Source organism: Eleutherodactylus coqui, chromosome 6 (genome assembly GCF_035609145.1).
Source record: "Eleutherodactylus coqui strain aEleCoq1 chromosome 6, aEleCoq1.hap1, whole genome shotgun sequence".
NCBI classification, from domain to species: Eukaryota; Metazoa; Chordata; class Amphibia; order Anura; family Eleutherodactylidae; genus Eleutherodactylus; species Eleutherodactylus coqui.
In genome coordinates, this window is record NC_089842.1 from 186449029 (window position 1) to 186474878 (window position 25850).

The 25850-nt window shown below is 47.6% G+C and overlaps 2 protein-coding genes across 3 annotated transcripts in view; one reads left to right on the forward strand and one right to left on the reverse strand.

The window, feature by feature from the left end:
* TTC6 (tetratricopeptide repeat domain 6) overlaps positions 1 to 24973 on the forward strand; it is a 252004-nt gene extending 227031 nt beyond the window's left edge. Inside the window, exons 33-34 of one of the 2 annotated variants that reach the window (XR_010793217.1) lie at positions 23890 to 23937; positions 24195 to 24973. The gene's annotated coding sequence lies outside the window, so the exon portion shown is untranslated. Of the gene's footprint in view, positions 1 to 259; positions 600 to 23889; positions 23938 to 24194 lie in introns of those variants that run through there. The other variant, XM_066608455.1, reaches the window with a different exon arrangement.
* LOC136633042 (speedy protein 1-B-like) lies at positions 1860 to 3378 on the reverse strand. The gene is made up of 5 exons (XM_066608458.1): positions 3276 to 3378; positions 2735 to 2793; positions 2451 to 2533; positions 2059 to 2227; positions 1860 to 1975 (listed from the first exon to the last, which is right to left on the reverse strand). The coding sequence occupies exons 1-5, from the start codon at positions 3298 to 3300 to the stop codon at positions 1862 to 1864; spliced, it is 450 nt and encodes a 149-aa protein (XP_066464555.1). The 5' UTR covers positions 3301 to 3378; the 3' UTR covers positions 1860 to 1861.
* Positions 24974 to 25850: the final 877 nt, after the last annotated feature.

The following is a 25850-nucleotide window of genomic DNA, read 5'->3' on the forward strand; positions in this document are numbered from 1 at the left end:
CAACTTATTCCGCAGCGCTTTCAGGTAATTTATTACCCCCCCACCAAGCTGGGTACTCCTTTTACCAACCTCGGAAGGATGAGTCAACCTTGAGCCGGCTATAGGAGTATTATTACACCAGACCCCTGTAAACTAGATTTTACTACTAACACACACAGACAAAGAAAAAAATGACTCAGACCAAGTATAGTAAGTTAAATAATGTAAAATTTATTTTTATTTTTTATGTTTTGGTTGTTGCCTCCCATCACTCACGAAGAGCGTACAGCAACACGCAGGACAGGAAAAACCCCAGTGGAGGAAACCTGCAGGGAAACCATGGCTGCTGTACTGCCCTTCCTCCAGGCATACTAAGGGAGGTAACACTATAAAATGTGTGCAATGTGAAGGTGTGTGACTATCTACGGTGACTGCGTGTGACTATCTACGGTGACTGCGTGTGACTATCTACGGTGACTGCATGGGACTATCTACGGTGACTGCATGTGACTATCTACGGTGACTGCATGTGACTATCTGTGGTGTGTTTATTGAATGTGTTTATGGCTGTACGGTGTGTGTATGTGTGTGTGTGAACATGTATGAGTATAAGCCGTGTTTGTATGTGTGTGATTATAAAAATGATACCGGTCTTCATCAGACGAGGCTGGTGTCGGGATCCTCCTCTGCTTGGCAGAATTTCTTCAACGATGGATACCGGCGGAGGGTCTTGCAGAGCAGGCAGTACGGATGCTTGAATCGTTTCTCGCTGAGGGCTCAGTCAGACGGGCGTTTTTAGCCGCGATTTGCGCATGCGTCCGGCGATTTTTTAAAACCATTGCTTTGCAATGGTATCGGACACATGAGCGCTTTTTATGCGCTCGTCCGATAAATTATAGAACAAAAAATCGCAGATCGCACCTATCTGCGATCTGTGATTCCTGTTCTTTTCTCTATATGCGTTCAATGGGGCCGGCGGCAGCAGCGCCAACCCCATTGAGAACATATAGAAGACAAATCATTCTTCTCTGCCACAGCTGTAACAGCTGTGGCAGAGAAGAACGATGTTTGCCCATTGAATTCAATGGAGCGGCAATACAGCCGCTCCATTGAAAGCAATGGGCTGCCGGCGTGCGCGGGGTGAATTGTCGGGAAGGGGTTAAATATATAAACCCTTCCCTGCAATTCATCCTAAAATGTGTTAAAATAAAAAAAAATTGTATACTCACCTTTCCGCCGCAGCCGGAGTCCAGCCGCGGCCGCTGTCAGTTCTCCTGAACTGCTTCTCGGCACTATTCAGCCGGCGGGGCTTTAAAATCCCCGCCTGCTGAATGATCTGCCTCTGATTGGTCACAGCCTGACCAATCAGAGGCCGGTTTCACTCACACACCCATTCATGAATTCATGAATGGGTGAGTGACTGCTGCCTCTCAGCGCTGAGCCAATCAGGGGCAGGTCTGACTCACATCCATTCATGAATGGGTGTGAGTGAGGCATGCCTCTGATTGGCTCAGCGCTGAGCCAATCAGGGGGCAGGTCTGACTCACACCCCCTTCACACCCACTGCAGGACGGCCGCTCGGAGCTCCGGCTGCCGGCAGGTGAGTATACAATTTTTTTTTATTTTTACACATTTTAGGATGAATTGCAGGTAAGGGCTTATATATTTAAGCCCTTACCGACAATTCATCCCGGGCTCGCCCGCAGCGCATTGCTTTCAATGGAGACGGCTGTATTGCCGTCTCCATTGAATGCAATGCGCTGGACAGCTCCGGCCCGTTTCTAATGAAACGCGGCTAGGAGCAGATTTTCGGGCGATTTGCGGGCGACTTGCGCGCACCGGTCATGCGATCCGCAAATCGCGCGAAAAAGCGCCCGTCTGACTAAGGCCTGATGATGAAGTCTTCCTCGTCCATCCTGAATAGGGGGATAGCCAAGCTGTGATCCATCTGCCGCTCTCTTGTCCATGCCCAATGGGAAGGGGCTTCTGCCATGACCTAGAATTAAACAGTGTATGAATATCATTAGCACCACTGACTCTTCATCAAAGACTGGAGTAATTTATATTATTTCTACTAACCAGATCACATGTGGTTCGGTCCACCCAAGCTCTAAATCCCATTCGGCAGAGCAGCTGGTCCCGTTGCTGGAAGAGAAGGTCTGTGTTCTCCATCCAGGTGTCTCCTAAGGCCCAGGGGTATATCTGCCACCGAAAGGGGAGTTCTTCTTCCATCTGGTTGGCTAAGAACCTGGTAGAAAAAAATTAAACAAGATGATAGAACGAGTCAGAACAGTGTAGAGCGGATTTCCTATATAAGAAGGAAAGACCTGGAGAAAAGGGGAGAGCTAATGAACACTAGTAGAAGTAATGTTGCCGGATCCTGGAATCTTCTCAGTATATCACTTTCCTTCTTTATGACTTATATTTATACATCAGCATGTATATAAATATATGTTATAATAAAAACTCACAGAGCTGGGAAGAAGTTCTTTCGATATTCCTCGGTACTTAGTCCGGCTCTTCTGAAGTACACGAGGACCATCACCAGGAGGTACTGGTGGGAGAAGAAAGACGGTTAGAGGCTACGACTGCTAACAAGTAAAGAATATAATACCTACTCTGGATGGTTAAATCTCATAGTTACATCTAATAATGACTATTATGTCACCAGGTTATACAGTGCGGTGTATCTCTAGGCCTATAACATTAGCCTAAGTCCCTATATGTATGTATGGTGCATATTCTGTGATATTACCTTGTCTGATATCTTCATGCAGCCATCACAGGCGAGGAACATCCAGAAGTATTTTTCCTCTAGAAAAAAATAAATCAAGATTTCATCAATAAATGTATCAATTTGTGTAGTGAATCCAGTAAAGTTACATGACTTCCTCTGGCACATAACACTGAAATAAGCAGCAGCGGTGGAATTGTTACATTGCAGTGAATTAATTCTGGGATGAAATCTGCAGCATTTCAGCAATAAATAGAGCAGCTGTGGATTTGAAGATCTGTAGCACGACTTTCCTCCACGGATGATTTCTTCTGCACCAAGTGAATGGGGTTCGTGAAAACCTCATTCACTTACATTGTACTGTACATTGCTGCAAAACAGCAATTTGCATCCCCAACCAATTCTGCAGGAAATCTACTGTGTGTAAACTGAAGCCAAAAAACCAAAAGTTGTTGTAATATATAAAAAATATCAGTGACATAATGCAGTCTGACAGCTTCATATTGGATAATGTGTACCTGGTTCAACACTACAACCATTGGAAAGGCCCAATGTGTCTTACCAAGGACACGGAAGAACGCTGCCATCTCCTCCTGTGGTTGGGACTGGTCATCCCTCCTCCTTTTCTGAGGGTCTTCCTCACATGGACTGGGATCCCTCTTCCTCTTCCGTCCTCTGTCGCCTCTTCTGAACAAGGTTTGTAATATGCCAACTACGGCGTCCATGATCCTTAACAGGGGAAATAAAAAGGGATTATTATTAGGACAAACACTTCCATGGTAGCTGCATTAAACATGTAGATCCCAGTGCAGTCCCTATAGACCAGTCAGTACATTATGTGTAAATGTCCCTATAGACCTGTCATTACATTATGTGTATATGTCCCTATAGACCTGTCAGTACATTATGTGTATATGTCCCTATAGACCTCTTATTACATTATGTGTATATGTCCCTATAGACCTGTCAGTACATTATGTGTATATGTCCCTATAGACCTGTCAGTATATTATGTGTATATGTCCCTATAGACCAGTCAGTACATTATGTGTAAATGTCCCTATAGACCTGTCAGTACATTATGTGTAAATGTCCCTATAGACCTGTCAGTACATTATGTGTATATGTCCCTATAGACCTCTCATTACATTATGTGTATATGTCCCTATAGACCTCTCATTACATTATGTGTATATGTCCCTATAGACCTGTCAGTACATTATGTGTATATGTCCCTATAGACCTGTTTCTACATTATGTGTAAATGCCCCTATAGACCTGTCAGTACATTATGTGTATATGTCCCTATAGACCTGTCTCTACATTATGTGTATATGTCCCTATAGACCAGTCAGTACATTATGTGTATATGTCCCTATAGACCAGTCAGTACATTCTGTGTAAATGTCCCTATAGACCTGTCAGTACATTATGTGTATATGTCCCTATAGACATGTCTCTACATTATGTGTATATGCCCCTAAAGACCTGTCTCTACATTATGTGTATATGTCCCTATAGATCTTTCAGTACATTATGTGTATATGTCCCTATAGACCTGTCAGTACATTATGTGTAAATGTCCCTATAGACCTGTCAGTACATTATGTGTAAATGTCCCTATAGACCTGTCATTACATTATGTGTATATGTCCCTATAGACCTGTCTTTACATTATGTGTATATGTCCCCATAGATGTATCAGTACATATGTGTAAATGTCCCTATAGACCTGTTATTACATTATGTGTATATGTCCCTATAGATCTATCTTTACATTATGTGTATATGTCCCGTCCCTCCCTGTATAGTAACTGAACACTATAATTTCATAGCTTACCTGGAGGTCACATCAGCTCTTTTATACAGAAAAGAAGAAATAAAAAAAATGCCAATAAAGATTTATCTAAATACAATAAAAAAAATTAACACAGCGCCATATTTATTCCTCGTCACCCAAATATCTCCATATTTATTCATACATACAATATATAATCTTGAAAAATATGCAGTATTCCCAAATAGATCAGGTGCAATGGTGATTATTTGCCCAAAAAGTTACATTTCTTTCCTCTTAGAGGCACTTTTGGCAAATAATGAATCAGCGCTGATACTAAATACTTAAAAAAGTTTCAGTAAATCGCTTAAAGGGGTTGTACAAGGTTAAACTTTTATGCAAAAAGGAGTCCCCATGTGAAAAACCTAGTAAAGAGCTCATACTCGTGTCTCCCCACTCCCAGCGGCTCCAAGTCTCCTCACTCACATAACGTTTACAAGCTGCAGTGACGACCCGTAAACCCGCTGCTGCAGCCAATGGCAGAGCTCAGCCTGTACATATTATGTCAGCGAGGAGACCCCGAGCCGCCGGTGATTAGTGGGGAGAAGGGAGTGAGAACTGTTTATTATATTTTCCACACTTGGGACCCCTTTTCACATAAAAGTTTTAACTTGAACAATTCATTTAATTAACATTAATAAAAGTTAAGCCATATAAATAATTCATCATAGTAGTAAAGTATATTTATTTATTTACATCACATAGATCACATTGTATATATTCATCACATTGTATATATCCATCACATAGATCACATTGTATATATCCATCACACAGATGACATTGCATATATCCATCACATAGATCACATTGTATATATCCATCACATAGATCACACTGCATATATCCATCACATAGATCACATTGTATACATCCATCACATAGATCACATTGCATATATCCATCACATAGATCACATTGCATATATCCATCATATAGATCACATTGCATATATCCATCATATAGATCACATTGTATATATTCATCACATAGATCACATTGCATATATCCATCACATAGATCACATTGTATATATCCATCACATAGATCACACTGCATATATCCATCACATAGATCACATTGTATACATCCATCACATAGATCACATTGCATATATCCATCACATAGATCACATTGCATATATCCATCATATAGATCACATTGCATATATCCATCATATAGATCACATTGTATATATTCATCACATAGATCACATTGTATATATCCATCACATAGATCACACTGCATATATCCATCACATAGATCACATTGTATGCATCCATCACATAGATCACATTGCATATATCCATCACATAGATCACATTGCATATATCCATCATATAGATCACATTGCATATATCCATCATATAGATCACATTGTATATATTCATAACATAGATCACATTGCATATATCCATCACATAGATCACATTGTATATATCCATCACATAGATCACATCATATATTGATCACATAGATCACACTGCATATATCCATCACATAGATCACATTGCATATATCCATCACATAGATCACATTGCATATATCCATCACATAGATCACACTGCATATATCCATCACATAGATAACATGGCATATATCCATCACATAGATCACATTGCATATATTCATCACATAGAACACATTGCATATGTCCATCACATAGATCACACTGCATATATTCATCACATAGATCACATCGCATATATCCATCACATAGATCACATTGTATATATCCATCACATAGATCACATTGTATATATCCATCACATAGATCACATTGCATATATCCATCACATAGATCACATTGCATATATCCATCACATAGATCACATTGCATATATCCATCACATAGATCACATTGTATATATTCATCACGTAGATCACATTGCATATATCCATCACATAGATCACATTGCATATATCCATCACATAGATCACATTGCATATATCCATCACATAGATCACATTGCATATATTGATCACATAGATCACATTGCATATATCCATCACATAGATCACATTGTATATATCCATCACATAGATCACATTGCATATATTGATCACATAGATCACATTGCATAATTCAATTATTATAATATACATTCTATTTTTAATCATAATTATATACATATAATACAAATAAACTGTACATATAGAATACATTGCATAGAAAAACCTGATAAATACAAACTCACGGCCATATTTATTCCTCATCATCAACATCCCCAAGTTAATTCAGAATCCCCATTATATCTTCTCATATATTCACTAACCCAAATATCTTCTCATTAATTAAAACCATCTATACTTATTAATAATCCAAATTCTGATTAAACCCACGGACATAATTAGCTACTAATATGCATTGACCTATTATGACTATATGGGATAACATAAACCAGCAATTCCCTATATTAGATTTGGTTCTTACTAGAGATGAGCAAGCACCAAAATGCTCGGGTGCTCGTTACTCGGGACGAAATTTTCACGATGCTCGAGGGTTCGTTTCGAGTAACGAACCCCATTGAAGTCAATGGGCGACTCGAGCATTTTTGTAGATCGCCGATGCTCGCTAAGGTTTCCATTTGTGAAAATCTGGGCAATTCAAGAAAGTGATGGGAACGACACAGCAACGGATAGGGCAGGCGAGTGGCTACATGTTGGGCTGCATCTCAAGTTCCCAGGTCCCACTATTAAGCCACAATAGCGGCAAGAGTGCCCCCCCCCTCCCAACAACTTTTACTTCTGAAAAGCTCTCATTAGCAATGCATACCTTAGCTAAGCACCACACAACCTCCAACAAAGCACAATCACTGCCTGCTAGAGATGAGCGAGCAAGCACCAAAATGCTCGGGTGCTCGTTACTCGAGACAAATTTTCACGATGCTCGAGGGTTCGTTTCGAGTAACGAACCCCATTGAAGTCAATGGGCGACTCGAGCATTTTTGTATATCGCCGATGCTCGCTAAGGTTTTCATTTGTGAAAATCGGGGCAATTCAAGAAAGTGATGGGAACAACACAGAAACGGATAGGGCAGGCGAGGGGCTACATGTTGGGCTGCATCTCAAGTTCCCAGGTCCCACTATTAAGCCACAATAGCAGCAAGAGTGGGCCCCCCCCCAACAACTTTAACATCTGAAAAGCCCTCATTAGCAATGCATACCTTAGCTAAGCACCACACTACCTCCAACAAAGCACAATCACTGCCTGCATGACACTCCGCTGCCACTTCTCCTGGGTTACATGCTGCCAAATCCCCCCCCCCACGACCCAGTGTCCACAGCGCACACCAAACTGTCCCTGCCCAGCCTTCAGCTGCCCTCATGCCACGCCACCCTCATGTCTATTTATAAGTGCGTCTGCCACAGGAAAAGCAGGCACACACTGCAGAGGGTTGGCACGGCTAGGCAGCGACCCTCTTTAAAAGGGGCGGGCGATAGCCCACAATGCTGTACAGAAGCAATGAGAAATCCAATCCTGTGCCACCTCCATCTGGAGCTGCACACGTGGGCATAGCAATGGGGAACCTATGTGCCACACACTATTCATTCTGTCAAGGTGTCTGCATGCCCCAGTCAGACCGCGTTTTTTTATATATAGTCACAGGCAGGTACAACTCCGCAATAGAAATTCCGTGTGCACCCACAGCATGGGTGGCTCCCTGGAACCCACCGGCGGTACATAAATATATCCCATTGCAGTGCCCATCACAGCTGATGTAATGTCGTGCTTAATGCAGGTGGGCTTCGGCCCATACTGCATGCCCTAGTCAGACTGGGGTTCTTTAGAAGTGGAAACAGATGCATTTACAACTCCCTGTGGACCCACAGCATGGGTGGGTGCCAGGAAGCCACCGGCGGTACATAAATATATCCCATTGCATTGCCCAACACAGCTGAGGTAGTAATGTCATGTTTAATGCAGATGGGCTTCGGCCCACACTGCATGCCCCAGTCAAACTGGGGTTCTTTAGAAGTGGAAACAGATGCATTTACAACTCCCTGTGGACCCACAGCATGGGTGGGTGCCAGGAAGCCACCGGTGGTACATAAATATATCCCATTGCATTGCCCAACACAGCTGAGGTAGTAATGTCATGTTTAATGCAGGTGGGCTTTGGCCCACACTGCATGCCCCAGTCAGACTGGGGTTCTTTAGAAGTGGAAACAGATGCATTTACAACTCCCTGTGGACCCACAGCATGGGTGGGTGCCAGGAAGCCACCGGTGGTACATAAATATATCCCATTGCATTGCCCAACACAGCTGAGGTAGTAATGTCATGTTTAATGCAGGTGGGCTTCGGCCCACACTGCATGCCCCAGTCAGACTGGGGTTCTTTAGAAGTGGAAACAGATGCATTTACAACTCCCTGTGGACCCACAGCATGGGTGGCTCCCTGGAACCCACCGGCGGTACATAAATATATCCCATTGCAGTGCCCAACACAGCTGATGTAACGTCAGCTGTAATGCAGGTGGGCTAAAAATTAATTTGATTACACTGTAGGCGAGGGCCCCCAAAAATTGGTGTATCAACAGTACTAATGTACCTCTGAAAAATTGCCCATGCCCAACCAAGAGGGCAGGTGAAACCCATCAATCGCTTTGGTTAATGTGGCTTAATTGGTAACTAGGCCAGGAGGCAGCCCAGTTAAAATAAAAATTGGTTGAGGTGAAAGTTTCAACGCTTTAATGAGCATTGAAACGTATAAAAATTGTTTACAAAAATTATATGACTGAGCCTTGTGGGCCTAAGAAAAATTGCCAGTTCGGCGTGATTATGTGAGGTTTCAGGAGGAGGAGCAGGAGGAGGAGGAGGAATATTATACACAGATAGATGAAGCAAAAAGGGCCCTCGTTTTGGATGGTGATAGAGAACGATGCTTCCATCCGCGGGTGCAGCCTACGTATTGTTTATGTATCGCTGCTGTCCGCTGGTGGAGAAGAGAGGTCTGGGGAAATCCAGGCTTTGTTCATCTTGATGAGTGTAAGCCTGTCGGCACAGTCGGTTGACAGGCGGGTACGCTTATCCGTGATGATTCCCCCAGCCACACTAAACACACTCTCTGAGAAGACGCTAGCCGCAGGACAAGCAAGCACCTCCAGGGCATACAGCGCGAGTTCAGGCCACGTGTCCAGCTTCAAGACCCAGTAGTTGTAGGGGGCAGAGGCGTCACCGAGGACGGTCGTGCAATCGGCTACGTACTCCCTCACCATCCTTTTACAGTGCTCCCGCCAACTCAGCCTTGACTGGGGACCGGTGACACAGTCTTGCTGGGGAGCCATAAAGCTGTCAAAGGCCTTAGAGAGTGTTCCCCTGCCTGCGCTGTACATGCTGCCTGATCTCTGCGCCTCCCCTGCTACCTGGGCCGCGGAAATGCGCCTTCGGCCACTAGCGCTGTCGGATGGGAAGTTTACCATCAGTTTGTCCACCAGCGCCCTGTGGTATAGCATCACTCTCGAACCCCTTTCCTCTTTGGGAATGAGAGTGGAAAGGCTCTCCTTATACCGTGGGTCGAGCAGTGTGTACACCCAGTAATCCGTAGTGGCCAGAATGCGTGTAACGCGAGGGTCACGAGAAAGGCATCCTAACATGAAGTCAGACATGTGTGCCAGGGTACCTGTATGCAACACATGGCTGTCCTCACTAGGAAGATCACTTTCAGGATCCTCCTCCTCCGGCCATACACGCTGAAAGGTTGACAGGCAAGCTGCGTCTGTACCCTCAGCAGTGGGCCAAGCTGTCTCTTCCCCCTCCTCCTCATGCTCCTCCCCCTCCTCTGGCCATACACGCTGAAAGGATGACAGGCAAGCAGCATCTGTCCCCTCAGCAGTGGGCCAAGCTGTCTCTTCCCCCTCCTCCTCATGCTCCTCCCCCTCCTCCTCAACGCGCTGAGATATAGACATGAGGTTGCTCTGACTATCCAGCGACATACTGTCTTCCCCCGCCTCCGTTTCTGATTCCAAAGCGTCTGCCCTTATGCTTTTCAGGGAACTTCTCAAGAGGCATAGCAGAGGAATGGTGACGCTAATGATTGCAGCATCCCTGCTCACCATCTGGGTAGACTCCTCAAAGTTTCCAAGGACCTGGCAGATGGCTGCCAACCAGGCCCACTCTTCTGTAAATAATTGAGGAGGCTGACTCCCACTGCGCCGCCCATGTTGGAGTTGGTATTCCACTATAGCTCTACGCTGCTCATAGAGTCTGGCCAACATGTGGAGCGTAGAGTTCCACTGTGTGGGCACGTCGCACAGCAGTCGGTGCACTGGCAGATTAAACCGATGTTGCAGTGTCCGCAGGGTGGCAGCGTGCGTGTGGGATTTGCGGAAATGTGCGCAGAGCTGGCGCACCTTTCCGAGCAGGTATGACAAGTGGGGGTAGCTTTTCAGAAAGCGCTGAACCACCAAATTAAAGACATGGGCCAGGCATGGCACGTGCGTGAGGCTGCCGAGCTGCAGAGCCGCCACCAGGTTACGGCCGTTGTCACACACGACCATGCCCGGTTGGAGGCTCAGCGGCGCAAGCCAGCGGTCCGTCTGCTCTGTCAGACCCTGCAGCAGTTCGTGGGCCGTGTGGCTCTTCTCTCCTAAGCTGAGTAGTTTCAGCATGGCCTGCTGACGCTTGCCCACCGCTGTGCTGCCACGCCGCGTGACACCGACTGCTGGCGATGTGCTGCTGCTGACACATCTTGATTGCGAGACAGAGGTTGCGTAGGAGGAGGAGGAGGGTGGTTTAGTGGAGGAAGCATACACCCCCGCAGATACCACCACCGAGCTGGGGCACACAATTCTGGGGGTGGGTAGGACGTGAGCGGTCCCAGGCTCTGACTCTGTCCCAGCCTCCACTAAATTCACCCAATGTGCCGTCAGGGAGATATAGTGGCCCTGCCCGCCTGTGCTTGTCCACGTGTCTGTTGTTAAGTGGACCTTGGCAGTAACCGCGTTGGTGAGTGCGCGTACAATGTTGCGGGAGACGTGGTCGTGCAGGCCTGGGACGGCACATCGGGAAAAGTAGTGCCGACTGGGAACCGAGTAGCGCGGGGCCGCCGCCGCCATCATGCTTTTGAAAGCCTCCGTTTCCACAAGCCTATACGGCAGCATCTCTAGGCTGATCAATTTTGCAATGTGCACGTTTAACGCTTGAGCGTGTGGGTGCGTGGCGTCGTACTTGCGCTTGCGCTCAAACAGTGGCGCTAGCGACGTCTGGACGCTGCGCTGAGAGACATTGCTGGATGGGGCCGAGGACAGCGGAGGTGAGGGTGTGGGTGCAGGCCAGGAGACGGTACTGCCTGTGTCCTCAGAGGGGGGTTGGATCTCAGTGGCAGGTTGGGGCACAGGGGGAGAGGCAGTGGTGCAAACCGGAGGCGGTGAACGGGCATCGTCCCACCTTGTGGGGTGCTTGGCCATCATATGCCTGCGCATGCTGGTGGTGGTGCCTCCCCAGCTGATCTTGGCGCGACATAGGTTGCACACCACTGTTCGTCGGTCGTCAGGCGTCTCTGTGAAAAACTGCCACACCGTAGAGCACCTTGACCTCTGCAGGGTGGCATGGCGCGAAGGGGCGCTTTGGGAAACAGTTGGTGGATTATTCAGTCTGGCCCTGCCTCTACCCCTGGCCACCGCACTGGATCGGCCTGGGCCCACACCCTGACTTGGGCCTCCGCGTCCTCGCCCGCGTCCACGTGCCATAGGCCTACCCCTACCCCTCAGCATGGTGTATTAGCAGTAGTGCAGAAACAGAACGCTGTAATTAAATGTGCCGCTTATTGGCCTGTGCTTGGAGGCTGACTTCGTTTACGGAACGCCAGGAAATAATTTGGCGCACGCCTGCTGTAACACTTAGCTGCCTGCGTATTTATTTGTAGAACTACTACACCCAGCACACACGGACACAGAACACTGAGCAGCACAGTGAGAGGCAGGCCAAATAGATTTTTTGCCCAATATTTTTTAGAAAAGGACCACTGCGTATATTCAAGGAATAATATATGTCTTCTGTCCCTGCCTCCACAATTCTGTCCCTGGAGTGCGTCACAGAACTGCAGAGTGTCGCACTGTTATTAACTGCAACAGAGCGGTGATTTCTGAGCCAGGAAATAATTTGGCGCACGCCTGCTGTAACACTTAGCTGCCTGTGTATTTATTTGTAGAACTACTACCCCCAGCACACACGGACCCAGAACACTGAGCACAGTGACAGGCAGGCCAAATAGATTTTTTGCCCAATATTTTTTGGAAAAGGCCAACTGCGTATATTCAATCAATAATATATGTCTTCTGGCCCTGCCTACACAATTCTGTCCCTGTAGTATTACTGCAGGGCGCAATGCTCTGCACGGCCGATATACCAAAAAATAAAAAATGTGCAACACTGCAAAAAGCAGCCTCCACAGTACTGCACACGGTTAGATGTGGCCCTAAGAAGGACCGTTGGGGTTCTTGAAGCCTACAATCACTCCTAACACTCTCCCTGCCTAATCACCACTTCTGTCCCTGTAGTATTACTGCAGGGCGCAATGCTCTGCACGGCCGATATACCAAAAAAAAAAAAAAGTGCAACACTGCAAAAAGCAGCCTCCACAGTACTGCACACGGTTAGATGTGGCCCTAAGAAGGACCGTTGGGGTTCTTGAAGCCTACACTAACTCCTAACACTCTCCCTACAGCAGCTCCAACACGATAGCACTGTCCCTCAGCTATGTCACAACGCATCTGAGTCGAGCCGCGGGAGGGGCCGATTTTTATACTCGGGTGACACCAGATGTCGCCAGCCACTCACTGCAGGGGGGTGGTATAGGGCTTGAACGTCGCAGGGGGGAGTTGTAATGCCTTCCCTGTCTTTCAATTGGCCAGAAAAGCGCGATAACGTCTCAGAGATGAAATTGAAAGTAACCCGAACATCGCGTGGTACTCGTTACGAGTAACGAGCATCTCGAACACGCTAATACTCGAACGAGTATCAAGCTCGGACGAGTACGTTCGCTCATCTCTACTGCCTGCATGACACTCCGCTGCCACTTCTCCTGGGTTACATGCTGCCCAACACCCCCCCCCCCCGCACGACGCAGTGTCCACAGCGCACACCAAAGTGTCCCTGCACAGCCTTCAGCTACACTCATGCCACACCACCCTCCTGTCTATTTATAAGTGCGTCTGCCATGAGGAGGAACCGCAGGCACACACTGCAGAGGGTTGGCACAGCTAGGCAGCGACCCTCTTTAAAAGGGGCGGGGCGATAGCCCACAATGCTGTACAGAAGCAATGAGAAATATAATCCTGTGCCACCGCCATCAGGAGCTGCAAACCTGGGCATAGCAATGGGGAACCTATGTGCCACACACTATTCATGCTGTCAAGGTGTCTGCATGCCCCAGTCAGACCGCGGTTTTTTATAAATAGTCACAGGCAGGTACAACTCCGCAATAGGAATTTCGTGTGCACCCACAGCATGGGTGGCTCCCTGGAACCCACCGGCTGTACATAAATGTATCCCATTGCAGTGCCCATCACAGCTGAGGTAACGTCCGATTAAATGCAGGTGGGCTTCGGCCCACACTGCATGCCCCAGTCAGACTGGGGTTCTTTAGAAGTGGACACATGCTGTTACAACTCCCTGTGGACCCACAGCATGGGTGGCTCCCTGGAACCCACCGACGGTACATAAATGTATCCCATTGCAGTGCCCATCACAGCTGAGGTAACGTCCGATTAAATGCAGGTGGGCTTCGGCCCACGCTGCATGCGCCAGTCAGACTGGGGTTCTTTAGAAGTGGACACATGCAGTTACAACTCCCTGTGGACCCACAGCATGTATGGCTCCCTGGAACCCACCGGCGGTACATAAATATATCCCATTGCAGTGCCCAGCACAGGTGATGTAACGTCAGCTTTAATGCAGGTGGGCAAAAAATTAATTGCATTACACTGTAGGCGAGGGCCCCAAAAAATTGGTGTACCAACAGTACTAATGTACGTCAGAAAAATTGCCCATGCCCAACCAAAAGGGCAGGTGAAACCCATTAATCGCTTTGGTTGATGTGGCTTAATTTGTAACTAGGCCTGGAGGCAGCCCAGTTAAAATAAAAATTGGTTCAGGTGCAAGTTTCAACGCTTTAATGAGCATTGAAACGTATAAAAATTGTTTACAAAAATTATATGACTGAGCCTTGTGGGCCTAAGAAAAATTGCCCGTTCGGTGTGATTACGTCAGGTTTCAGGAGGAGGAGCAGGAGGAGGAGGAGGAATATTATACACAGATTGATGAAGCTAAAAGGTCCACGTTTTTGATGGTGATAGAGAACAATGCTTCAATCCGCGGGTGCAGCCTACGTATGGTTTAGGTATCGCTGCTGTTCGCTGGTGGAGAAGAGAAGTCTGGGAAGTCAGGCTTTGTTCATCTTGATGAGTGTAAGCCTGTCGGCACTGTCGGTTGACAGGCGGGTACGCTTATCTGTGATGATTCCCCCAGCCGCACTAAACACCCTCTCTGACAAGACGCTAGCCGCAGGACAAGCAAGCACCTCCAGGGCATACAGCGCGAGTTCAGGCCACGTGTCCAGCTTCGACACCCAGTAGTTGTAGGGGGCAGAGGCATCACGGAGGACGATCGTGCGATCGGCTACGTACTCCCTCACCATCCTTTTACAGTGCTCCCGCCGACTCAGCCTTTACTGGGGAGCGGTGACACAGTCTGGCTGGGGAGCCAGAAAGCTGTCAAAGGCCTTAGAGAGTGTTCCCCTGCCTGTGCTGTACATGCTGCCTGATCTCTGCGCCTCCCTTGCTACCTGGCCCTTGGAACTGCGCCTTCGGCCACTAGCGCTGTCGGATGGGAATTTTACCATCAGTTTGTCCGCCATGGTCCTGTGGTACAGCATCACTCTCGAACCCCTTTCCTCTTCGGGTATGAGAGTGGAAAGGTTCTCCTTATACCGTGGGTCGAGCAGTGTGTACACCCAGTAATCCGTAGTGGCCAGAATGCGTGTAACGCGAGGGTCACGAGAAAGGCATCCTAACATGAAGTCAGCCATGTGTGCCAGGGTACCTGTACGCAACACATGGCTGTCCTCACTAGGAAGATCACTTTCAGGATCCTCCTCCTCCTCCTCCTCCGGCCATACATGCTGAAAGGATGACAGGCAAGCAGCATGGGTACCCTCAGCAGTGGGCCAAGCTGTCTCTTCCCCCTCCTCCTCATCCTCCTCATGCTCCTCCTTCTCCTCCTCAACGCGCTGAGATATAGACAGGAGGGTGCTCTGACTATCCAGCGACATACTGTCTTCCCCCGCCTCTGTTTCCGAGCGCAAAGCGTCTGCCCTTATGCTTTGCAGGGAACTTCTCAAGAGGCATAGCAGAGGAATGGTGACGCTAATGATTGCAGCATCGCCGCTCACCATCTGGGTAGACTCCTCAAAGTTTCCAAGGACCTGGCAGATGTCTGCCAACCAGGCCCACTCTTCTGTAAAGAATTGAGGAGGCTGACTCCCACTGCGCCGCCCATGTTGGAGTTGGTATTCCACTATAGCTCTATGCTGCTCATAGAGCCTGGCCAACATGTGGAGCGCAGAGTTCCACCGTGTGGGCACGTCGCACAGCAGTCGGTGCACTGGCAGATGAAACCGATGTTGCAGGGTGCGCAGGGTGGCAGCGTCCGTGTGGGACTTGCGGAAATGTGCGCAGAGCCGGCGTACCTTTCCGAGCAGGTCTGACAAGCGTGGGTAGCTTTTCAGAAAGCGCTGAACCACCAAATTAAAGACATGGGCCAGGCATGGCACGTACGTGAGGCTGCCGACCTGCAGAGCCGCCACCAGGTTACGGCCGTTGTCACACACGACCATGCCCGGTTGGAGGCTCAGCGGCGCAAGCCAGCGGTCGGTCTGCTCTGTCAGACCCTGCAGCAGTTCGTGGGCCGTGTGCCTCTTCTCTCCTAAGCTGAGTAGTTTCAGCACGGCCTGCTGACGCTTGCCCACCGCTGTGCTGCCACGATGCGCGACACCGACTGCTGGCAACGTGCTGCTGCTGACACATCTTGATTGCGAGACAGAGGTTGCGTAGGAGGGTGGTTGAGTGGAGGAAGCATACACCGCCGCAGATACCACCACCGAGCTGGGGCCCGCAATTCTGGGGGTGGGTAGGACGTGAGCGGTCCCAGGCTCTGACTCTGTCCCAGCCTCCACTAAATTCACCCAATGTGCCGTCAGGGAGATATGGTGGCCCTGCCCGCCTGTGCTTGTCCACGTGTCCGTTGTTAAGTGGACCTTGGCAGTAACCGTGTTGGTGAGGGCGCGTACAATGTTGCGGGAGACGTGGTCGTGCAGGGCTGGGACGGCACATCGGGAAAAGTAGTGGCGACTGGGAACTAAGTAGCGTGGGGCCGCCGCCGCCATCATGCTTTGAAAGACTCAGTTTCCACAACCCTATACGGCAGCATCTCCAAGCTGATAAATTTGGTTATGTGCACGTTTAACGCTTCAGTGTGCGGGTGCGTGGCGGCGTACTTGCGCTTGCGCTCCAACACTTGCGCTAGCGACGGCTGTACGGTGCGCTGAGAGACATTGGTGGATGGGGCCGAGCACAGCGGAGGTGAGGGTGTGGGTGCAGGCCAGGAGACGGTAGTGCCTGTGTCCTGAGAGGGGGGTTGGATCTCAGTGGCAGGTTGGGGCACAGGAGGAGAGGCAGCGGTGCAAACCGGAGGCGGTGAACGGCCTTCGTCCCACCTTGTGGGGTGCTTGGCCATCATATGTCTGCGCATGCTGGTGGTGGTGAGGCTGGTGGTGGTGGCTCCCCGGTTGATCTTGGCGCGACAAAGGTTGCACACCACTGTTCGTCGGTCGTCTGCACTCTCAGTGAAAAACTGCCAGACCATTGAGCACCTCGGCCTCTGCAGGGTGGCATGGCGCGAGGGGGCGCTTTGGGAAACAGTTGGTGGATTATTTGGTCTGGCCCTGCCTCTACCCCTGGCCACCGCACTGTCTCTTCCAACCTGCCCTGCTGCTGCACTTGCCTCCCCCTCTGAAGACCTGCCCTCAGTAGGCATAGCAAACCAGGTGGGGTCAGTCACCTCATCGTCCTGCTGCTCTTCCTCCGAATCCTCTGTGCGCTCCTTCCTCGGACTTACTCCAATTACTACTACCTGAGTGATAGACAACTGTGTCTCATTGTCATTGTCCTCCTCACCCACTGAAAGCTCTTGAGACAGTTGCCGGAAGTCCCCAGCCTCATCTCCCGGAACCCGGGAACTTTCCAAAGGTTGGGCATCGGTCAGGACAAACTCCTCCAGTGGGAGAGGATTCAGAACCATTGCTGCCAATTCTGGGCAGGGGCCCGAGAACAGTTCCTGGGAGTCTGTCTGCTCCTCAGAATGTGTCATTGTAATGGAGTGAGGAGGCTGGGAGGAAGGAGGAGCAGCAGCCAGAGGATTCAGAGTTGCAGCAGTGGACTGCGCAGAATTCTGGGTGGTCGATAGATTGCTGGATGCACTTTCTGCCATCCACGACAGGACCTGCTCACACTGCTCATTTTCTAATAAAGGTCTACCGCGTGGACCTATTAATTGTGAGATGAATGTGGGGACGCCAGAAACGTGCCTCTCTCCTAATCCCGCAGCAGTCGGCTGCGATACACCTGGATCAGGAGCTCGGCCTGTGCCCACACCCTGACTTGGGCCTCCAGGAAACAATTTTGCGCAAGCCTGCTGTAACGCTTAGCTGCATATTAATTAGGACTACTACTCCCAGCAGATAGATACTGTAGGCAGCGTATAATATTATGTATACTGTTTCCCTCTGGCGGGATGACAGCGCTGAAGTAACAGAGATAGCAGATCCAGGAAACAATTTTGCGCAAGCCTGCTGTAACGCTTAGCTGCGTATTAATTAGGACTACTACCCCCCAGCAGATAAATACTGTAGGCAGCATATAATATTATGTATACTCTTTTCCTCTGGCGGGATGACGGCGATCATGTAACAGAGACAGCAGATCCAGGAAACAATTTTGCGCAAGCCTGCTGTAACGCTTAGCTGCATATTAATTAGGACTACTACTCCCAGCAGATAGATACTGTAGGCAGCGTATAATATTATGTATACTGTTTCCCTCTGGCGGGATGACAGCGCTGAAGTAACAGAGATAGCAGATCCAGGAAACAATTTTGCGCAAGCCTGCTGTAACGCTTAGCTGCGTATTAATTAGGACTACTACTCCCAGCAGATAGATACTGTAGGCAGCGTATAATATTATGTATACTCTTTCCCTCTGGCGGGATGACGGCGCTGATGTAACAGAGACAGCAGATCCAGGAAACAATTTTGCGCAAGCCTGCTGTAACGCTTTGCTGCGTATTAATTAGGACTACTACCCCCAGCAGATAGATACTGTAGGCAGCGTATAATATTATGTATACTCTTTCCCTCTGGCGGAATGACGGCTCTGATGTAACAGAGACAGCAGATCCAGGAAACAATTTTGCGCAAGCCTGCTGTAACGCTTAGCTGCGTATTAATTAGGACTACTACCCCCCAGCAGATAGATACTGTAGGCAGCGTATAATATTATGTATACTCTTTCCCTCTGGCGGGATGACGGCGCTGATGTAACAGAGACAGCAGATCCAGGAAACAATTTTGCGCAAGCCTGCTGTAACGCTTAGCTGCGTATTAATTAGGACTACTACCCCCAGCAGATAGATACTGTAGGCAGCGTATAATATTATGTATACTCTTTCCCTCTGGCGGGATGACGGCGATCATGTAACAGAGACAGCAGATCCAGGAAACAATTTTGCGCAAGCCTGCTGTAACGCTTAGCTGCGTATTAATTAGGACTACTACCCCCCAGCAGATAGATACTGTAGGCAGCGTATAATATTATGTATACTCTTTCCCTCTGGTGGGATGACGGCGATCATGTAACAGAGACAGCAGATCCAGGAAACAATTTTGCGCAAGCCTGCTGTAACGCTTAGCTGCGTATTAATTAGGACTACTACCCCCAGCAGATAGATACTGTAGGCAGCGTATAATATTATGTATACTCTTTCCCTCTGGCGGGATGACGGCGATCATGTAACAGAGACAGCAGATCCAGGAAACAATTTTGCGCAAGCCTGCTGTAACGCTTAGCTGCGTATTAATTAGGACTACTACCCCCAGCAGATAGATACTGTAGGCAGCGTATAATATTATGTATACTCTTTCCCTCTGGCGGGATGACGGCGCTGATGTAACAGAGACAGCAGATCCAGGAAACAATTTTGCGCAAGCCTGCTGTAACGCTTAGCTGCGTATTAATTAGGACTACTACCCCCAGCAGATAGATACTGTAGGAAGCGTATAATATTATGTATACTCTTTCCCTCTGGCGGGATGACGGCGCTGATGTAACAGAGACAGCAGATCCAGGAAACAATTTTGCGCAAGCCTGCTGTAACGCTTAGCTGCGTATTAATTAGGACTACTACCCCCAGCAGATAGATACTGTAGGCAGCGTATAATATTATGTATACTCTTTCCCTCTGGAGGGATGACGGCGCTGATGTAACAGAGACAGCAGATCCAGGAAACAATTTTGCGCAAGCCTGCTGTAACGCTTAGCTGCGTATTAATTAGGACTACTACCCCCAGCAGACACGCAATAAACTGACGACGGTCACAGGCAGCCCAAATATAGTATTTTTCCCCAATTTTTTGGAAAAAGCCCACTGCCTATATAGCCTGAATATCTCTTTCCCTGCCTCACCAGTAGTGGCCCTATACTCTGTACAATGACTGCAGACTGCGGATGCAATGCTCTGCACGCCCGATATACAAAAAAAAAATTGTGGAACACTGCTAAAAGCAGCCTCAACAGTACCGCACACGGTCAGATGTGGCTGTAAGAAGGACCGTTGGGGTTCTTGAAGCCTAAAATAACTCCTAACGCTCTCCCTATAGCAGCTCCGGCACCAACAGCACTTTCCCTGATCTCTGTCAGAATGCATCTGTGGCGAGCCGCGGGAGGGGCCGATTTATATACTCGGGTGACACCTGATCTCGCCAGCCACTCACTGCAGGGGGGTGGTATAGGGCTTGAACGTCGCAGGGGGAAGTTGTAATGCTTTCCCTGTCTTTCTATTGGCCAGAAAAGCGCGCTAACGTCTCAGAGATGAAAGTGAAAGTAACCCGAACATCGCGTGGTACTCGTCTCGAGTAACGAGCATCTCGAACATGCTAATACTCGAACGAGTATCAAGCTCGGACGAGTACGTTCGCTCATCTCTAGTTCTTACCCCTCCTCACGGACGGCGGGCGGTGATTTCTCCATCACGATGATGTAGGTGATGTAGATTTGGGTTTCAGTCACAGAAGAAAGTTTGTGAATTTGCTTTAATAAGAGCAATAAGGAGCCAATCTGAACTCTAGCAGAGCAATCGCTGACTGGCACCAACTGCCGTTTTCCTGCTCGGCTTGAAAGCAAATCCTGCGATCCTATTGGTTGCTGCTGGTGCCACCTGTCACAATGGTTCACACAGCAGTAGATGTAAAGGGAAGCCGCCGCTCACCATATTACCTTCCACGCTCGGATATTATGGTTTACAGAGGCTGCTTAGACCTTTGCCTGCCTTCTATCTGTCATCCTTTTCCTATGTAGGGGCCTTTCTGGAAGCCGCCATGTTGTTCTCTTGTCGGAGATACAATCTGTAATACTGAATATTCCTGAACTTGGGTATAAAACAATCTTATTCACATATTTTATCTTTAGTGCGTTTTTCCTGCAGCTTCCAGATGTTTCAGTGAATGAAGAAAACAAGTTTTTTAACCTTTGTGTTTTCTATTAATCTGGTTTTTTTGGCTTTTTTCTCAGTTTTGTTGCAGATTTCACCTTCTGATTTATATATAGCAGGTCTGAAGGACTGACAATATGACCCAGAGAGCTTTAACCCCTTCAGGGCACCGCCTATTTTAGCCAAAAGGACTTGATAATTGTTTTTGGATTTTCATCTCCACTTTTCAAAAGCCATATTTTTGTTTAATTTTTTTCCGTCGGCGTGGCCGTATGAGGGCTTGTTTTTTACATGGCAAACTGTAGTTTTTATTGGTACCATTTCTAGGTACATATAATGTATTGTAAGAGTTTTATCATTTTTTGGTGGGCTGGGTGAGAAAATACATCAATTCTAACATTGTCTTTTTTTACAGCGTTAATCAGGCAGGTACAGTTATTGCAATACCAAAATTATTACTTTTTACTTAGGTTTTTCTAATTATGCTCAATAAAAACACTTTTTTGGGAATTTCTTTTACAGCGTTGCATTCAAAGTCCCTTAACCTTATTTGTCATGGACGTAGCTCTGCAAGGGCTTTTTTGTGTGATGATCTGTATTTTTAACATTTTAAGGTACATACTGCTTTTTTGATCACTTTTAGGCCTCGGTCAGACAAGCAATTTTTTTAGTGCATGAATACCCGCGCTAAAAAAAAAATCACACATCGTTTGTAGAAAAATCGTGTGAACGGGTAAATTTGCACTTGCATGTCCTATCTTTTGCTGGTGCGATTATTTAGGACCGCTAAAAAAAGGACATGTGAACGCTTCCATTGGAAAGTATTGGTTCTAATTGAGTCACTTTTTAAGCACGCCTATTCATACGCTAAAAGACCTCACAGCATTTTTTTGGGAGGTAAAGTTAACAAAGTAAACATTTTGCCCCAATTTTAAAGTTTTGTTTCTTTTTTACGGTTTTTGCTGTGCAGAATAAATAGTGTGTTTAATCCGGTGTAATCGGTAATAGGAAAAGGTAACTATTGAATATTTTAATGACAGAACCCCTTTAACTATAATATGGAGGTTGGAATGTAGCGAGTTGGAGAACGTTTTGCCTAATGCAGCCTTTTTTTTGTACATCGCTAACAGCTGATTTGCCAATCATATCATGTCCTATAAAGTAGTAGTGAATATTATTGAGCACAGTTTTCATTGAAGTTGGAGCCTTGAAGGGGTGCAGGAGTACTGATGGAGGCACACACTGTTTTGGAGGATGCACACTTCTAACAGAGCATGCCAGTGATGCTGTTCCTGTGCAGTCTTAGAAAACCGCATGCCCCACAACAGCCTGCATCTCGTCTGTGCTCCCTGCCCCGTCATCTGTGAGTGTGGAAGCTCCGTTCCTCACAGGTTCACACAGCTAAGATGTTGTTCTCTGTCATGCTGGTTTGTACAGGAAAGGATTTAGTAATCAGCAGAGCTGGGAGGACAGCTTACAGGTTTTCAGCTCCCTGTCTTGATGCAAGCCATCCTCCTTCAGGAGTAAGTGTTTATCTGATGCTGGCCATCTTCATTCTCCACTGATTGCCCCTTAGATAAAATGAGCAGTTTGAAATGACTAAATGTATTTAGGTATCTACTTATAGTACTATGTACTGCGTTTTTTCATAATTTAATACCTTTATCTCCCATTCCCGGATAACCCCTGTAACCACCCGCCCCCCCTCTGCCCCCCAAATTTAGCTTGGACTATGACCACAATGCACCCACCACAGATACCGCTTACAACCGTATCTGCAAATTGTGTGAGACGTTACCCAATCTCAACCACACATTGGTTAGAAGATGTGCAGCATTTCAGCCTGTGATGTGGACTTCCCCTTAGGCCGGCTTCCGACGGCCGTGACGGGCTCCGCCGCGGAATTCCGCGGCGGAGCCCGTCACGGCGCCCCCCAGAGACCCCAATACTTACCTCCGGATGCAGCGTCTTCCATCCCGCATGACGCTTCGGCGTGTATGCGCAATAGAGCGTGTGACGCGCCGCAGCGCCATGTGATGCGCCGGCCTCGTCATATGACACGCCCACAGCGTCACATGACGCGGCTGGCGGTGGGCGGGGAAGCGGTTTCACGCTATCTTCCGCTGTGCTTCAGCGGAAGATAGCGTGACGAACAGCTTCCATTGACTGCAATGGAAGCCGTCCGCGTGTACACCCGCGGCAAATAGAGCATGCCGTGGGTGAGGACGGGTGATTTCACTCCGCGATGGAGTTCCGCACCGTGAGCATTGAGCTATTAGGTTCAATAGAACCTAATAGCTGCGGGCAACGCGGCGGATTTTCGCCGCGTATTACGCAACGGAAATCCGTCTGTGGGAAGGAGGCCTTATTCAGTGAGCAAGGTGAAAATCCCTAGTAGATTCTGCTGTAAATCTGCTTAAATCGCATGCAGATTTTGATGCAGAAACACAGCAAAACCTTGCAGTCTGTGTTCATACCTAAAGGACTAAATCGACATTTAAATGAGACAAGTCAAATGGGTGAGTGAATAATATACCTCAAATAACTAATGTCTTTTTTTTCTTCCCCATGCTAGGTTATGGCTCACAGTTAACTTCAAAGCATTTTAGATGATGGTGCCATGGTGAGTTTTATCATGCCCCAAGCATATGTTCATTCATTTTTGCAGGGCTGTTAGAGTATTTAATATAGCATGACAGTAGAATGACATTAGAAATAAGTGGCCACAGTGGTAGAGAAATACAGAAGCCAATTTATAGCCTCGTATTTTCGTATGACCCTTTCTGGCAGGCTCTTCATATAAATGCTAAAATCCGAATATGCTATATGTTAATTTTTTTCATTTTAAGCTTGACATAAGTCCTTTTTTCTGTCCCACAGGTGCTGGATGAAGAAGCAGAAGCATTCATAGTAAAAATGTGAAGGCTACTAATATATGAAACAGAAGCAAAGAAAATTGGTCCTGTGAAATAAAGCACATTGGTTTAATTAAGAAAAAAAAAACATATGGCGCCATTAAATCTGTCAGTAGGGCCACTAAAGCGGTAAGGAACAGAATGTTGCAGCCCCAGATTCCTGCAAAGTTTTCCATAATTCCACAGCCCTCAGACACATGGAAGATCTGGACTTTTGTGTAGACAATGTGATTTTATTTCATTCTTTTTCCCCATTAATAGTAATTTTTTAGCTATTAAACTCTTAGAGATCATCACCCTAGTATTTAGGCTGCCTGTCCATGGGAGTTGCGGTATCCCACGGCGGATCTCCGCCACGGGAGACGCCGCTCGAGAGCAGGAGCCTGCAGACGGATCTCTGCCGGTCAGATAGGCTGACAGAAAGACTGACCGCGGAGGACCGCAGAGGATCACGGCAAATCGCAGCATGCTGCAATTTGCCGGCTGCAAGCGAAAAATCGCAATGATTCTCCGCTCGTCGACAGGGGGGAAGCGCTCTCCATAGCAATGCTAGTTTGCCGCAGAGAACGCAATGAACACCCGCCCGTGGATAGGCAGCCTCAGTCACACAAGTAAACCAATGTGGCGATTGATACGGTTTAAAAACTGCAGCTACTGTACAATGGTATCTCTTGGTGTTTTCGAAGTCTGTGCTGTACATATTAAAATTTACACTTTTTGCAACCAGTTTGCACTCATGTTTCATGCCTGTTGTACTTACCAAGAATAGACCTTTGATTCACTTGTGACACTTAGGATTTGAAGACGGATTTGCTTTAACTTTGTGTTACATTGTAGAGAGGAAGGTCTGCTTTACGTGACCTCCAAGTTCTCCATGGCTATGGGATACACACACAGCAATCTACCTACTTGCAATGTAGCAGCATACCTCAATGGACTACTTGGCTCCACTCTCAATAGCACTTTAACCCTTTCCAATCCAATGTCGGGCCATCATCATTTTCCTCCACAGCTCCGAAGTCGGGGCAGGCCCGACACTGCAGTGCAGGAGTGCATCTGCACCCGATCATCAGACACATCGGGTGCAGATACACTCCTGCACTGATCCTCATCAAGGACCCCCGAGGAGAAGGCAGAAAAGGTTTTTAATCCATTCTGCCTTCTCCGTTACACATTACATAGCGCTCAACTAGCGCTATGTAATGCACAGAGATTCCGGCCGGCAATCATGTGACCGCCGGTGTTACCTGACCCCTAGCGGTCACATGCACGCCGAGCTGGGAGCCTGCACCGTGGTGGGACCTGCTTACCTGTCCGGCGTGACCGCCAAGTGCCACCTGACCCCAGCGGTCACATGATCGTTGAGCCGGGAGGCAGAAGGGAGAATGCAGAAGACGCTGGACAGGTAAACAGGTCCCACCATGGTGCAGTGAGCACCTGCACCCTCCTGAACTCTGTCAGTTCAGGAGGGTGCAGGGAAAATGTATTTTTTTCTCATCCATTCTTCCCAGCTCCAATTTATTTGGAACTGGGGAGAAAGGATGAGAAAAAAATTAATGGATTGGAGAGAGTTAATATTAAAAAATAAATTATAGTATTTGGTTCTCCAAAAATCTTATGT